We start from the raw sequence: 15,723 nt of genomic DNA on the forward strand, positions 1-15,723 counted from the left end.
GTGTGGGGGGAAAGGTCTGAAAGACAGCAAGACGTCACAGCTATTGTCACTAAGTGGTAGGATTTGGGGTGATTTTTCCTTTCCAATTTACACCGTTTTTGCACGAATTCATTTAATGTGCAACAAATTTTACATTCTACAAGTCACCCTGTGATCGTAACCCTCAAAGATCATCCACCGCCAGCACCCACTTCCTCTCACACTCAAACACCTGCCGCCCCCCACCCTCTGCTTTGGGCACAATGGCCACCAGGCATGCTCCCTCTTGAAAGCCTTTGTACCAGCTACTGCACCTTCTGGAAACACTGTGCCCCCAAACACCCACCTGGCTTGCCTCCTTCAAATCTTAGCTTAAATGACAGTGTTACAGGTTAAACCGTGTGCCCCCAAATTCATATGAACTCCTAACCCCAAGAACCTCAGAATGTGACCTGCCATAAAAAAGAGTTACTGCAGATATGATTAGTTAGGATGGGGTCATATTGGAGTAAGGTGGGTCCCATTCAACATGACTGTCCTTATGAAAAGGGGAAATTTGGACACACACACACACAGACTGGAGTTAAGCTGCCCCATGCCCAGAACCACCAGAAGCCAGGAGAGAGGCCTGGAGTAGGTCCTTCTCTAGCACCTTTGGAGAGTGCATGGCCCTGCCAACACCTTGATCCTGGACCTGTAACCAGGAGACAATACATCTCTGCTGTTCAAGCCACTCAGAGTGTGGTACTTTGTTATGGCAGCCTGACCAGACTAACACGGCCACCTTCTTGACGAGGCTGCCTAACCACCCAGACTAAAGCTGCAACTCTCAGTCTCCAGCTGCTCATCTGCTCCAGTCATTCACCGCACCTATCACCCAGTAACATACTGCATAATTAACTCTGTCCAGGGATGTAGCCCACGGGCCCAGCACAGTACCTGCACAGAGCAGGCACTCGAGAAAGACTTGCAGAATGCAAGGACGAGCAACACTAAACAAAACAGATCAAGTCTGCCCAAGTGGAGGGAGGGAGAAAGGACACACAGAAAGATACACACACGATAACGCTAAGTGTCACGGAGAAAAATAAAGCAGCAGGAACAGAGGAATTACAGACGCGGATGCTAAAATTTTTTAAAATGGGGTGTGGGAAGGCCTCTCTGATAACAGGAGATTTGAGCTGAGACCTAAAGGGTAGAAGAAACTGTATAGATAATACCTGAGATAAGAATGTTCCCAGCAGGGGGAAGAGGAAGTACAAATTATTGCAATGAACATGTCATTGTTTTTATAATCAGGAAAATGCCAGTGAAGCTATGGTAATTCTCAAAATGCATAAAAATATTTAAGAGTCCAATTCTAAGGGCTAGAAAGAAATATTTCATTTTATAAATTCCTAACACTCTATTCAGAGCCTGGATAAAAACTGCAGCCCTTCCTCCAGATCGGCCTGTGCAATCTGCACAGATGTCCCTCCATCTCAGCTTGTCATATGCCTCCTCCAGCCAGCTCCCAAGGCAAACACCTGTCATGTGCACCTAGCTCTGACCAATGTCCACTCTGGTGAGCCTATCGGCTAGTTGCCACTCCAATGTAGCTGTTTTTTAAAACAGGTTTAAATAAAAACCCCATACAACATAAAATTTACTTAAAATTTATTATCTTAACCTTTCTAAGTGTGGAGTTCCCTCATGTTGAATAGCTTACCCTGCCTTGCATCTGATCTCCTGAACTCTTCAATGCACAAAGCTGAAACTCTATACCCACGAAACAGCAACTCCCTGTGTCCCCTCCCCCAGCACCCACCATCCTACTTTCTGTCTCAATAGCTCTAACTACACTAGGGACCGCGTGTAAGTGGGATCATAAGCATTTGTCCTTTTGTGACCAGCTCGTTTGACTCAGCCTAATAACGTCAAGGTGCATCCACACTGCAGCAGCAGGTGTTAAAATCTCCTTTCCTTTTTAAGGCTGAATGATAACTCCACTGTGTGGCTGGAGCACATTGTGTGTAACTGTTCATCTCCTGATGAACAACTGGGTTGCTTCCCTCTCCACCCCGCTCTCCACACCTGTTTGCTTCACAGGCACTTGGTAGTCAGCCACCCTGACACCTGCTGAGACCAGTTTGGCAAATCAGGACTGGACAAAAGCCCTGTGAACACCCTCAGAACCTATGGGTAAACACGGAGCAGGACTAGTTCTCAGAGCGGCACAGCCAGCTCTGAACCTGCTACTGCTTACACTCACACTTTCCCCAGTTGACTTGAAATCTGAGCTGGCTTTTTACCACTACGGACTCTCTGCTAATTAGGTAACAATCAAAATGTTTGAAATACACCCAATTTCAATGAGAAACTGTGTGGTTCAAAGTGTTCCAAACCTTAGTGTTCATACGAATCATGGGGAGATGCTTTTTTGTTTGGTTTGTTCTTTTGAGACATGGTCTCCCTCTGTCACCCAAGCTGCAGCACAGCAGTAGTGCAATCACAGCCACAGCACCCTCAAACTTCCGGGCTCATCTGACCCACCTGCCACAGCCTCCCAAGTGGCTAGGAGTAGACACACGCCACCACGCCCAGCTAATTTTTCTAATGTTTTGTGGAGACGGGGTTTTTGCTATGTTGCCTACCTGGTCTCAAACTCCTGCATTGGCCTCCCAAAGTGCTGGGATTACAGATGTGAGCCACCACACCTGGCTCAGAGATGGTTCTGAAAGGCTGATTCAGCAGGTCCGGGGCAAGACCTGATATTCTGCATTTCTAACCAGCTCTCAGGAGGCTGATGCCGCAGATCCATAGCCCACGCTAGGAGCAGCATAGACCTCGCACCAGCCCGCCAGTTGATACCTGCCTCTGGGGCTCTGCCCAAGTTCTCCGGGAAGCTGGCTCCGTAAGATCGTTTGTTTTGTATGTTTGGGGCCTTTCCCTTTGAAAGCTCCCTGGCAATATTTACCCAGTGTTTTTAAAGCAGCTCTTCAGACTGTCAGGCTCCAAAATTAATCCTAGCACCCAAAACAGTGAGTGGTGAAGGCTTCCTTCCGCAGGCCCAAACACGAGACGAGGGAACAAAAAATAAAACGGCAGCAAGCAGAGTCTCCACGTAGCTCTGCAGGGCTGGGACTCACCAGCCAATCTCGGGAGCAAGGAGCCTTCCTGACCACCCGCCCCTAGACAGCGTAGGGCCACTGTGGCCCAGTCACATTCCATCAAGATTCTGGGCCATCTAGGGCTGCTGGAGCAGCAAGCAGAGCTCCACCCTGGCTGAGACCAAAACAGGCCTTCCACCTTCACCAGGGCCCTGCCGCTGCCTGGCAATTCTTTCACTCATCTTTCTCAATCTCTTCTGGAAGCAACTGCATTTTCTCAAGCTCCACACACCACCCCACACTCCTCTCCACAGATCACCTCACCTACCATACTCCGTGACTAGCCACCCGCTCCTCTGTACATCTCTGTCCCCAGAATGGGCCACCTGATTCTCTTCCTGTTTTCCTCCTCTCTAAAATGAATCCCTTCATCTCTCCTCTGGATCCCACCCCTTCCAACCCCTGAGAGATTCCCCTCCTGCCCTCCCTGTCCAGCCCCAGCCCAGATGGGCTGATTCCAATTCCTCACCTGCACAGGCGGCCTGTGCCTTACCGCTCCCCTTCCCTCTCCTAATGTCCTACCTTATTTCTCAGCCCCACGAAGAGGCAGAAGCTAGCTCTGGAGGGGCGGGGCCCTATGCATCAGCAGCTGTCTGTCACCACAAAAGCCATCCCCAGGGGTTGCGATGCCATAAATCCACTGCTGGACCTCAGCCTGGGGAGGGCAAAACTCAGTCTTCACATCACATCATGTCCCCTCTCCTGGAGGAAGGACCTGTTTGGCCCCTTTCAGCACCAACATTTTGAATACCCTGCACCCACGATGTCCATTTTCTCACACCCTAGATCCACCTAACACCCACCCCAGCCAGCTCCAGAGAGCACAGGCCTCCGTCCAGACTGGAAGGATCCTGAACACCACGGGCGCCACTGTAGATGCTCCAGCAGGAAGGAAGAGACATGACCACATTTGTTCCTGTCCCTCCAGCTGAAGATGGAAGACAAACTGAACAGAGCGAGAGCTTAAGTGGAGGCCACAGCAGTAACCCAGAGAAAAGACAATAGGAGCCCAAGTGAGGCCAGGTCAGCGTTGACAGCAAAGTAGACAGACCCAGAGAGACTTCCTCCTCATCATGGATGGTCCTCTGGTCCCTGCCCTGTGTTCATGGATGTTGCGCCTGGCTCACAGTCCTTTCTCCCTCACTCCTGGCAAATATAACAGTCACAGAGATTGTTCCCCAAAATCCTTCCTCCACATTTCACTTCAATATCTGACTCCCCATCCTGGGTCACACACAATACCCAAGCCAGAGGAGACCCCCTTCCAAAAGGGCACACCAGCACACAGATCCCTCCAGCCCTCACCCCTCCCGCCCAACACGCCTGCCCTGGGGCATCAGCCGCACCCGCTTCCTCCCAGTCCTAGTTCTGTGCACTGCTCCTTTCCCTCCTCACACCCATCTCCAGCCAGCCCCCTCAGTTCCCCTCGGCTTCTCACACCTGCCCTATGATTCCTCAGCCCTGATTCAAGGCTCACCTTTCCTGGCCACACTGGATGTCAAAGGCTACAAGACGAAAATAACATGGCATGTAACCTGGCCTCAAGACAAGAGTCTTCCATCACCTTGGACATCACTCCCGACCTTCCCCAGTCCCCTCCAATATCTCCTCCCAATACCACCTCTTCCCAACCCTTCCTAGGGTGATCCGCCTACCCACATGAACTTCAGCTTCGAATCATTCATCAGTTCCCTCTCTTCTTTCTTAAACTTCCAACCGCTGTACTTTCACTGATTTTTTCTTGAAACCAACAAATGTGATCAAATCTATAACATGGTTTAAAACTTCCATCAGCCCCTCTGCCACCATTAACCTGTAGGAAGTAATTGAACCCTCACAGTGCCTAAGAATATCTTACAGAATTTGTTGGCTTGCCACCCATAGCACAGTGGTTACAGCACCAGCCACATGCACTGAGGGTGGTGGGTTCGAACCCAGCCTGAGCCAGCTAAACAATAATGACAATTACAACCAAAAAATAGCCGGGTGTCATGGCGGGCACCTGTAGTTCCAGCTACTTGGGAGGCTGAGGCAAGAGAATCGCTTAAGCCCAAGAGTTTGAGGTTGCTGTGAGCTCTGACACCACAGTACTCCATCGAGGGTGACAACTGGAGACTCTGTCTCAAAAAAAAGAATTATTTTACAGAATTTGTTGAACATTCAAAAATACAAATCTTCAGACATCACCTGTTTCAGCAGAGCCTGCCCATAAGTCTGGGTTTTTAACAAGTACCCCAGGTGAATTCAGGCATCCGTCGTGAAAAGTTACAGTAGTATCGGACATGATGGATCACTTGGCCATGTAACAACTCTCCTCACCTGCCTGGCTCTACAGGTGTTCTACCTGTGTCTTCCACGTCTGTGACTTCAACCACCATTAAATACACTAATAAACTTCTTTTTGTTTTTTTTGAGACAGGATCTAACTTTGTTGCCCTAGGTAGAGTGCTATGGCATCATAGCTCACAGCAACCTCAAACTCTTGAGCTCAAACAGTCCTCTAGCTGGGCCTACACACACCTGCCACAATACCCAGCTATTTTTTAGAGACCAGGTCTCGCTCTTGCTCAAGCTGGTCTTGAACTCCTGAGCTCAAGCAATCCACCCACCTCAGCCTCCCAGAGTGCTAGGGTTGCAGCTGTGAGCCACTGCACCTGGCCACCAATACACTTTTTTAAAGTGCTGGATCTGAGATAATGAATACATAAATAAACATACAGATGACACTCAACACAGGTAAACAGTAAATGGAACACGAGCAAGGTACCTATTAGACAGATGCTGTTCTAAATTTATGGGCAAGTAAACCGAACAGACTTTCTTTAAAAAAGGCATAGAAGGGCGGTGCCTATGGCTCAGTGAGCAGGGCGCCGGCCCCATATACCGAGGGTGACAGGTTCAAACCCAGCCCCGGCCAAACTGCAACAACAAAAAAATAGCCAGGCATTGTGGCGGGCACCTGTAGTCCCAGCTACTCCGGAGGCTGAGGCAGGAGAATCGTCTAAGCCCAGGAGTTGGAGGTTGCTGTGAGCTGTGTGACGCCACAGCACTTTACTGAGGGCAATAAAGTGAAACTCTGTCTCTACAAAAAAAAAAAAAAAAAAAGGCATAGAAACAGCCAAAAGGTAGAAGAAGAAATGCTCAGCATCACTAATTATTCAGGAAATGCACATTAAAACCACAGTGATGCTTAGTGGCTCACCCCTGTAATCCCAACACTTTGGGAAGCTAACGCAGGAGGATCTCTTGAGGCCAGGAGTTTGAGACCAGGCTGAGCAACATAGTGAAAACCCATCTCTATTAAAAAAAAAAAAAAAAATCAGAAAAAAAAATTAACCAGGTGATGTGGTGCATGCCTAGAATGTCAGCTACTCAGGAGGCTGAGGTGGGAGGATTCTTTTGAGCCCAGGAGTTCAAGGCTGCAGTGAGCTATGATCACATCACTGCACTCCAGCCCGGGTGACAGAGCAAGATCATGACTCTAAATAAATAAAACCACAATGAGATAGGACCTCACACCTGTCAGAAGGGTTTTTATTAAAAAGACTAAAGCAGAGTCCTTGAGGGGAATGCGGTGCTAAGCATTCACCGTTCAGCTGCCGGATGTTGGTGAGATAGGGAGGGAAAGAAGAAGAGTCCAGAAGAAAAGGAGGGAGGCCCAAGGCACTTGGGGGTAGGGAGTAAGGAATAAGTGGTACAGCAGCTACTTCCCACCTGGTATGGCAGTATTCAGTATTTTAACATGGTTCACAAAAAATGAATGGGCAGGTCTACCCATTCTATTCTGAAGCTGCCTGACCAAATGGAACAAGGCTCTTATACACTATTCACATAGATTCAGTCCCAAAGGTAGGTCTCTGGGGATCTGGATTAGCTCCAGAGCTAGTCCAGGCTGACTCAGCCTCCCACGTTCTAACACTACCTAGTCCTAGAGGCCGGAAGAGGAAGCACTACTGCCCAGCCCAGTACTTCTTGAACTTTAATAGTGTGAAATCACCTGAGGATATTATTAAATGCAGATTCTGAGTCAGAAGGTCTGGGGTGCAACTTGAGATTCTGTACTTTCTAATAAGCTTCCAGGCAGTGCTGATGCGGACCACAATTTGGGTAGCAAGATTAACTTTCACTAATGAGAAGTAATGCCTGAAGCCGTAAGCCAAGCCACAGCACTAGCATACCTAAAGCATTATCAAAGGAGATGGGGAAAAGGAAGAGACAAAAAGAAAAAATAAGAGAAGCAAAGTACATGTCCTGGCTGTGGGAACAGGGAGACTTGGAGATAGTCTAATTATTTCCCAGTTACGCTGATGATGAAAGCCGGGACAAGATAAGTTGTCCACAGCCACAAAGTCAGTTATGGATAGAAATACAGGCCAGTTTTCTAACTCACCTTTCAACAAATCCTGCTGCCCAAGCACAAAATAGAGAAATCACATCATTGTGAGCCCCAGATGAAAGGTGGGTGGTCACAATTTGAAAGCAAACGAGATCAGTTAGAAGAGCATCTTCCTATCTAGGAAAATCAACCTGGTGTAATTATAATGACAGTAATTAGCTGCCTCTATTACTCAAGGCACTGATAGAAAACCTGTGGCTCAGGTCCCTAGTGACTTTAAACAACTCCCTGGCCAGGTTCTGTTTTCAGGATTAAGCAAGTCATTTCCTGACAAGGACTGCAGCAGCTGTTCCCAGTGGCCAGGGGTGAGAATTTAAAATGCAGTTCTCTATGCCCTTACGCCCAGCCCAAACAAAACCAAGCAAATAAGACTTAACAGAAAATGGTTTCAAGGTAGCAATGTTAAGTCAACTGTTCCAACAGCAAAAGCCAACTGCAAGATATTAAATGGTTTGCAGCAATCAGGTTTCACTTACCCGAGGCCAACCTCCATCCAAAAATATCACAGGATTTTGAGAGACCATATTTACATAATTCTTATTACAGTCTATTGTTATAATTATTCTATTTTTAATTACTGTTGTAAATTTCTTGCTGTGCCTCATTTATAAATTCACTGTAATCATGTGCCTACGAGGACACACAGTGCAGGAAGTAACATGTACACGCGTTAGGCATTATATATGGTTTGGTATTACACACAGTTGCAGGCATCCATTTGGGGTCTTGACACATACCCGTCATATAAGGAAGGACTACTGTATCTCAAAAATACCATTCATTTTCAGTTTCTGGATTTACAATATCTAGATCTGCAGTTCCAAAGCGTAAAGTTCCTAAAAATGAGCTGCAAACTTAGTAAAATGAAGATTCCCAGGCACCCATCATCAAAAATTCTAATTCAAGTTAAAGGTGAGCCCCAGAAATCTAAATTCTTAACAAACATCCCCACATCCCCAAATGATATCGATACAGGAGCTCTAGGGTCCTCATCTTTGAAACATTTCCCTAAGATTTTGTTTACAGGATACAAACCCACGCACAAAGTATAACCAGCATTCACTTAGAAATGGTCAATAATGAAATTGCACATTATATGAGATAAAAATTTAACATGCTTTAAGTATTATAGCAATGAGAAACATTACAAAAAAATGGCAGATGTTGCCAATCAAAATACCAAATTTTTGAATTGTAAAATTATGTAAATTTTTTTTTTTTTTTTTTGCAGTTCTTGGCCAGGGCCAGGTTTGAACTCACCACCTCCAGTATATGGGGCCAGCACCCTACTCCTTTGAGCCACAGGCGCTGCCCTGTAAAATTTTTTTTTTAATTCTTCAAAGGAGAAAACGCAACAAACAGAAGGAAAAATAGTTGCTATCCTTATAATACACAATATATAAAGATTTAGATATATATATATATACCATAACAGATAAATGAACAAAAATACAAATTCAGAGAATACAAATACAAAATAGGGCAGCAGCGCCTGTGGCTCAAAGGGGTAGGGCACCGGCTCCATATGCCGGAAGTGGCGGGTTCAAACCCAGCACCGGCCAAAAACCGCAAAAAAAAAAAAAAGCTACACAAAGAAAGAAATACAAAGCTATATCTATGTTGCTATTCATCACAGCATTATTTATAACATACAAAAAATCTGAAAATAAAGGAATAATTTAAAAATTAGGATAGAAAATTACTTTCAAATAGTATTTAATGAGTGGGAAACCGCTTAAGTTAAATACTGAGTGAAAACAGTAGTAAATACAACTGTGTATATAATTCTATTTTCATTTTTAAAAATGTTAACCACAAAAAAAGACACGACTATCGTGTGTTAATCTATATGCTGTGAGATTATGGGTGACTGTTTTCTGTACCTTTCAGTAATTTCCAAATTCTCAACAAGGCTATCAGTGCCAAAATAAGCATTATTTTCAAAAAGACTTATCTCTGAACAGAGTGAAGAAATCGGGTGTGATTCTTTTTATATTATGGGTAGCTGATTCCCTAAAAGCACTGTGTTCAAAAGTAAGTCCAAAGTATTACAAGTTTTTTCCACAATATTGGACAGTCAAGACCAAACTTATGTTTCTTTTTAAAAAGCAGATTCAAAATGCTGAATGACATAGAAATAGGCAAGAAATCAATACAGCACAGAAATCGGACTAAACACTGTAATAAGGGCACCGTCTGGAAGGTGGACTCTATTGAACAAAAGTTAACCAGAAAAGAGAGACCTGCTGAAGGAGGTAGTTTTCAGACAGCCCGGGAAGGGACTGCTGCCTCACACAGGAAATCCAAACCAGGATTAAGACAAGCCACTTTCTGACTAGCCCTGCTTTAGAGAGCACCAAGCAGCACAGCCGTTCAGCAAGGCCCCTCCCATTCTGCTGGTGAAAATACAACATGCTGGAAGGAAGAGGGTCCCTGTGGCACAGAGAGGAGATGGGGGCCGAACAAGCAAAATGTAACCTCTTTCCAGGATCAGCAGCTACTGCCCAGGCTTCCTGCAAGAAGCCCAGCTACATTATGAAGCGACCCTCCAGCAAGATCGTTCCTCACACCTTTAAGGACAGGGGCAGGGCCATCCACAGGTCACCCCTAAGAACCCTGCCTTTCCTTGCCTACCCACTGCCTTGTGTTTCCATCCAATCGTTAAGGACTGAGCCACACCCTCTACTTCTTGGTTCCTAGTCTACTACCCAGGTTGGAAGCAGCTGTGCAAACCAGAGGAGCCCAATATACAGAATAGCCAAAGGATGGAGTCTCTGCTTCCACGATGTCAGCTCTAGAATGGAAATGTAATTCATTTCATGCCTCCAGGCTGAATATTTGTATTGGAAGTTGAGGGGAAATGGGAAAGCACTTCTAAGGAAGGGAAAGTTAGGGAGGTAGAGCATAAACAGTTCCATTATTTATTTTAAATTTATCAAAAGAAGTACTTAAATTCTCCACAACCTCTGCAGTATATCCAGATGGCCACACTCATAATGGAAAGCTGTCAAGCATGGAGGTTACGTCTATCATAGAGTCTGGAGCCAAACCAGCCTAAATTCCTGAAGCCTTAGTTTCTTTATCTGTAAAATGGGGATAACGATCCTAACTCATAATCACCTATATAAAATACAGCACCTGGTACACGGAAGTACTTAGGAAATGTATGCTGTGTCCTATGACAGATGAGTCCATTACTATCAGAGGGGCTTACTTTGTTGATTACAGCCAAGAGTACCTGCATGATCATCTCCTCTCCTTTGGACACACGGCACTGGAACTTACAGGAAGCAGGACAGAGACCTAAATTGTTAGGTTTAGGCAAATCGTCTGCACTAGATGTATACTGCCTAAAAGAGACACACTCTGTCAACCCCAGCTAGCTACTGAGCTATGGGAAAGCTCTAGGGAGGCTTCAGGTATGTGTATGTCTACAGGTTAACAACAGCAGGGGCAACAGTAAAGAGATGACTGTGACCTTGAACTAGGCCCTCCTCTGCCTTAGTTTCCTCTTAAGCAAGCATTCTGTGATCCCTGTAGACCATTCCCTAAGTGGCACCGGTTGTAGTTCCAACAGCAAGGTCCAAGGGACACCTTCAAACGTGTCCCAACTCCCTCCAAAGCCACTCAGCAGCCTTTTGGCCCTCCTCCCACAAGAAGGGAGGATTCTAAGTAGCTCTCATGGCTGTTTTTTGTTCAGTGTGCAGTATCTCTCCACTCGGAGCTGCTCATCCCACCTTTCCTTTTCCGCCCTGGAACTGGTCAAGTGCATACACTGGGGCAATCACTGACTTGCTGTGTGTCAGCTCAGAGATGATTTCCAGGCCAGCTTGTGTATATATATACTCAGGGTGGACAAATAAACATTTTAGAGAAGCAATAGGAATTAAATCATTTTCCCAACAACAAAACACACCCACATGCTTCTTCATAAATCCTGCCTCTTAATTCCATGCTGATGAACAGTCACTAAATTGCATCATTATAAAATCAATCCTTTCTCCTTTCATGTCCTGACACTTAAGAATCAAAATATTTCCACACTCCATTGTACTAATACAGTAATGCTTTTGCAGAACTAACACCAATAGCTATTTCCCTGGAAAGATTCATAGCCAGGGAGCTTTCCAAGAGGTTTTCTCTGAATGTTCTTTGTGTCCTGGTGCACTGGGGGACACGGCCGGCCTGCCTGCATCTGGGGGACGCTGGGCTCTTCCTGGTAATGCAATACTGTTTCAAAGCATACACCGAACGTACCCCTTCATCCCAACAATAAAGTATTCCAAAACACTGGATATGCCACATCATACACACAGCCTTGCACAAATTCCATCCCAGTTGCCTGCATTTGCACGAAAAATAAGGCATGTTCTGAGATGAAGCCACCAGACCCGCCTCAGGCTTCATAGATAACAAGAGAACAGCTTTGCAGACCTTTAGCAAGATTGGCCAGAAGCCGCTCGCTTTTTCCTTTTATTTATTTATTTATTTCCTCCGTGCCTTTATTCGCTGGGCCCAAGAAGAATGGAAAAGCATCTCCAGAAAGAAGGGCGAGAGAGCCTTGGAGAATAAAAGAAGCTGGGCGAGGAAAGCCGGGTTTTGAAAATAACAGCAATCAAGGCAGGCAGGGTCGCGGCCGCGTCCCGAGGGTCTCGGCGGGACTTACCTGGGGCGCACGAGGCCGGCCGGGCCAGCAGCAGCAGCCAGAGCCCGGGAAGCAGCGGCCCGGGGCGGCGGCGGAAGGCGCGGCGAGCGGAAGGCCCGCGGCCGCTCGGCCCCAGGACCGGCGCGACCCCGGCGCGGGGCTTCCCCTCCATGGCCGCGCCTTGGCGTCGGCGCCGCGCCCCCGGCGGTCCCGGGCCGGCGTTCCGGCCCGGCCTGGCGGCTCGCGCTCTCAAGCCCGGAGGGGCGGCCGCTGCGGCTGTGGCTGGGACCCGGCGCCGCGCACCGGCGCGGAGGGAGGCCGGCGAGGCGGGGGCGGGCCGGGGGCCGGAACCGCGGACAGGGGCCGCCAGGCGCACGCCGGCCTCGCCGCTCCGCCCCCTTCGGAGCCTCGGAGCCGCTGCCCGGCAACGCGCGGGCCCGGCGCGGGGAGGCGAGCACCCCCTCCCGGCCGGCCGGGCGCCTGCCTGTGGGGCGGCCCAGGCGGCGGGCGTGGGGCACGGGCGCGGCGGGGGCGGCGGGGCCGGTGCCCAGCCTTCCTCCGGGACCCGCCTCCAGAAAGAGGGCGCGGGGGACGCGTCTGGCGCCGCCCCGGCCCCGCACCTAGCGCAGGGTCCCGCCGCCCTGGGTTCCCGGACACCTTTTCTCGGGGCTCCCGGAGCGGGGAGGCCCGCGCGCACGGGCCAGAGCCGGGAGTCTGGCCGACCCGGAGGGCAGCGGGCCTCTTTCTCCTCCTCTCCCGCCCTGCGGGCAGCAGGTGTGAGCGGAGCGCTTGCGTTCGTGGGACAGCTTTGGGGCTGCGGAGGGGACAAAGCGGGGGAGAGTCAGGCTCATTTCCCCAGAACCCAGCGTGCAGTAAAGGGCTCAGGAAAGCGCGCGCGCAGCTCTACACATGCTTTCGGCTTCAAGAGGTCCCACCATCTCTCGGGTCCGCGCATAGTAGGCCTTCGCCAGGCGGCTGCTGGCCCGAATTGGAGCAGAGCTGGAGGGACCACGACTCCCACCCAAACCAGCGCTCGGGGGTCGTGGAGTGAATGCCCGAAGTAATTTGAGGTTGGAGTCCCCAGGCAAATGAGGAACGTGAAGAAGGAAGTTAAGATTTGTTGAGTACCTACTATGTGCCGGGCATGTGACTCTGAAGACGCCCGATGGTTTAAATGTCTTGGAAGGAGGAATTAATACTTCTGAATCATTGCATCCCGTTGGTGTGCTAAAGATGTGTATGGGAACATCATTGTTATATATATATATAAATTTTTTTTTTTTTTTTTTTTGAGACAGAGTCCCACTTCAGCGCCCAAGGTAGAGTCCCATGGAGTCACAGATCACACCTGAAACTCTTGAGCTTAAGCAATTCCCTTGCTTCAGGCTCCCAAGTAGCTGGGGCTACAGGTGCCTGCCACAATGCCCTGCTAATTTTAGAGGGGGGGGGGTCTCGCTCTGGCTCAGGCTGGTCTTGAACTGCTGAGCTCAGGCAATCCACCCACCTCAGCCTCCCAGAATGCTAGGGTAACAGGTGTGAGCCACTGCACCGTCCTGGGGAACACTATCTTATTTATTTATTTATTTATATTGTTGGGAATTCATTGATGGTACAAGAAACCAGGTTACACTGATTGCATTTGTTAGGTAAAGTCCCTCTTACAAATGTGTCTTGCCCCCAAAAGGTGTGTCACACGCCAAGACCCCAGCCCCTCCCTCCTTCCCTCTCTCTGCTCTTCCTTCCCCCTTACCCCTCCCTCCTTCTTTCTCTCTCTACTCTCCTCTTCCCCCACCCCCAGTGTCATTAATTGTCCTCATATCAAAATTGAGTACATAGGATTCATGCTTCTCCATGCTTTACCAAGAATGATGTGTTCCACTTCCCTCCAGGTTAATACAAAGTCTCCATCCTCTTTAATGACTGAATAGTATTCCATAGTGTACATATACCACAGCTTGTTAATCCATTCCTTGGTTGGTGGGCTGTTTCCACATTTTGGCAATTGTAAATTGAGCTACAGTAAATAGTCTAGTGCAAGTGTCCTTATGATAAAAGGATTTTTTTCTTTCTGGGTAGGTGCCCAGTACTGGGATTATAGGATCAAATGGGAGGTCTAATTTAAGTTCTTTGAGGATTCTCCTTACTTACTTCCAAAAAGGTTGTATTAGTTTGCAGTCCTACCAGCAGTGTAAAAGTGTTCCCTTCTCTCCACATTCGACCCAACATCTGCAGTCTTTTGAGATTTTGTGATGTGGGCCATTCTTGCTGGGGTTAGATGGTATCTCAGGGTGGTTTTGATTTGCATTTCTCTAATAACTAGGGATGATGAGCATTTTTTCATATGTTTGTTAGCCATTCATCTGTCTTCTTTAGAAAAGGTTCTATTCACGTCTCTTGCCCATTGATATATGGAATTGTTGGCTTTTTTCATGTGGATTAATTTGAGTTCTCTATAGATCCTAATTATCAAACTTTTGTCTGATTCAAAATATGCAAATATCCTTTCCCATTGTGTAGGTTGTCAATTTGCTTTGGTTGCTGTCTCCTTAGCTGTACAGAAGCTTTTCAGTTTAATTAAGTCCCATTTGTTTATTTTTTTTTGTTGTTGCAATTGCCATGGCAGTCTTCTTCATGAAGTCTTTCCCCAGGCCAATATCTTCCAGTGATTTTCCTATGCTTTCTTTGAGGATTTTTATTGTTTCATGCCTTAAATTTAAGTCCTTTATCCATCTTGAATGAATTTTTGTGAATGGAGAAAGGTGTGGGTCCAGTTGCAGTCTTTTACATGTGGATATCCAGTTCTCCCAACACCATTTATTGAACAGGGAGTCTTTCCCCCAAGGTATGTTCTTGTTTGGTTCATGGAAGATTAAGTGGTTATAAGATGTTAGTTTCATTTCCTGGTTTTCTATTTGATTCCAAATGTCTATGTCTCTATTTTTGTGCCAGTACCATGCTGTCTTGACCACTCTGTCTTTGTAATACAGCCTAAGATCTGGTATGCTGATGCCCCCGGCTTTGTTTTTATTACTAAGAACTATCCTTAGCTATACAGGGTTTTTTCTGGTTCCATACAAAACACGGAATCATTTTTTCCAAGTCTTGAAAGTACAATGTTGCGGGCGGCGCCTGTGGCTCAACGTGTAAGGCGCCGGTCCCATATGCCGGAGGTGGCGGGTTCAAGCCCAGCCCCGGCCAAAAAAAAAAAAAAAAGAAAGTACAATGTTGGTATTTTAATAGGGATGGCATTGAATCGATAGATTGCTCTGGGAAGTATAGACATTTTCACAATGTTGAGTCTTCCCAGCCATAAGCATGATACGTTCTTCCATTTGTTAATATCCTCTGGTATTTACTTTCTGAGGATTTCATAATTTTCTTTATAGAGGTCCTTCACCTCTTTTGTTAGGTATATTCCTAGGTATTTCATTTTCTTTCAAGCTATGATGAAGGAAGTTGTGTCCTTAATTAGCCTCTCATCTTGGCTGTTATTGGCATATACAAAGGCTACTAAATTGTGGACATTGGTTTTATATCCTGAGACATTACTGTAT

The 15,723-nt window shown here is 47.2% G+C and overlaps 1 protein-coding gene across 2 annotated transcripts in view; it reads right to left on the bottom strand.

The window, feature by feature from the left end:
* The window catches only part of KIAA1549 (KIAA1549 ortholog), a 147,327-nt gene extending 134,891 nt beyond the window's left edge, over window positions 1–12,436 (bottom strand). For both annotated transcript variants that reach the window (XM_053553717.1, XM_053553716.1), the window contains exon 1: window positions 12,191–12,436. In XM_053553717.1, coding sequence (XP_053409692.1) covers window positions 12,191–12,341 — 151 coding nt within the window. In that variant the 5' untranslated portion in view covers window positions 12,342–12,436. The remainder of the gene's footprint in view (window positions 1–12,190) is intronic.
* Between the last annotated feature and the right edge of the window lie 3,287 nt (window positions 12,437–15,723).

Source organism: Nycticebus coucang, chromosome 11 (genome assembly GCF_027406575.1).
Source record: "Nycticebus coucang isolate mNycCou1 chromosome 11, mNycCou1.pri, whole genome shotgun sequence".
Classification (NCBI taxonomy): domain Eukaryota; kingdom Metazoa; phylum Chordata; class Mammalia; order Primates; family Lorisidae; genus Nycticebus; species Nycticebus coucang.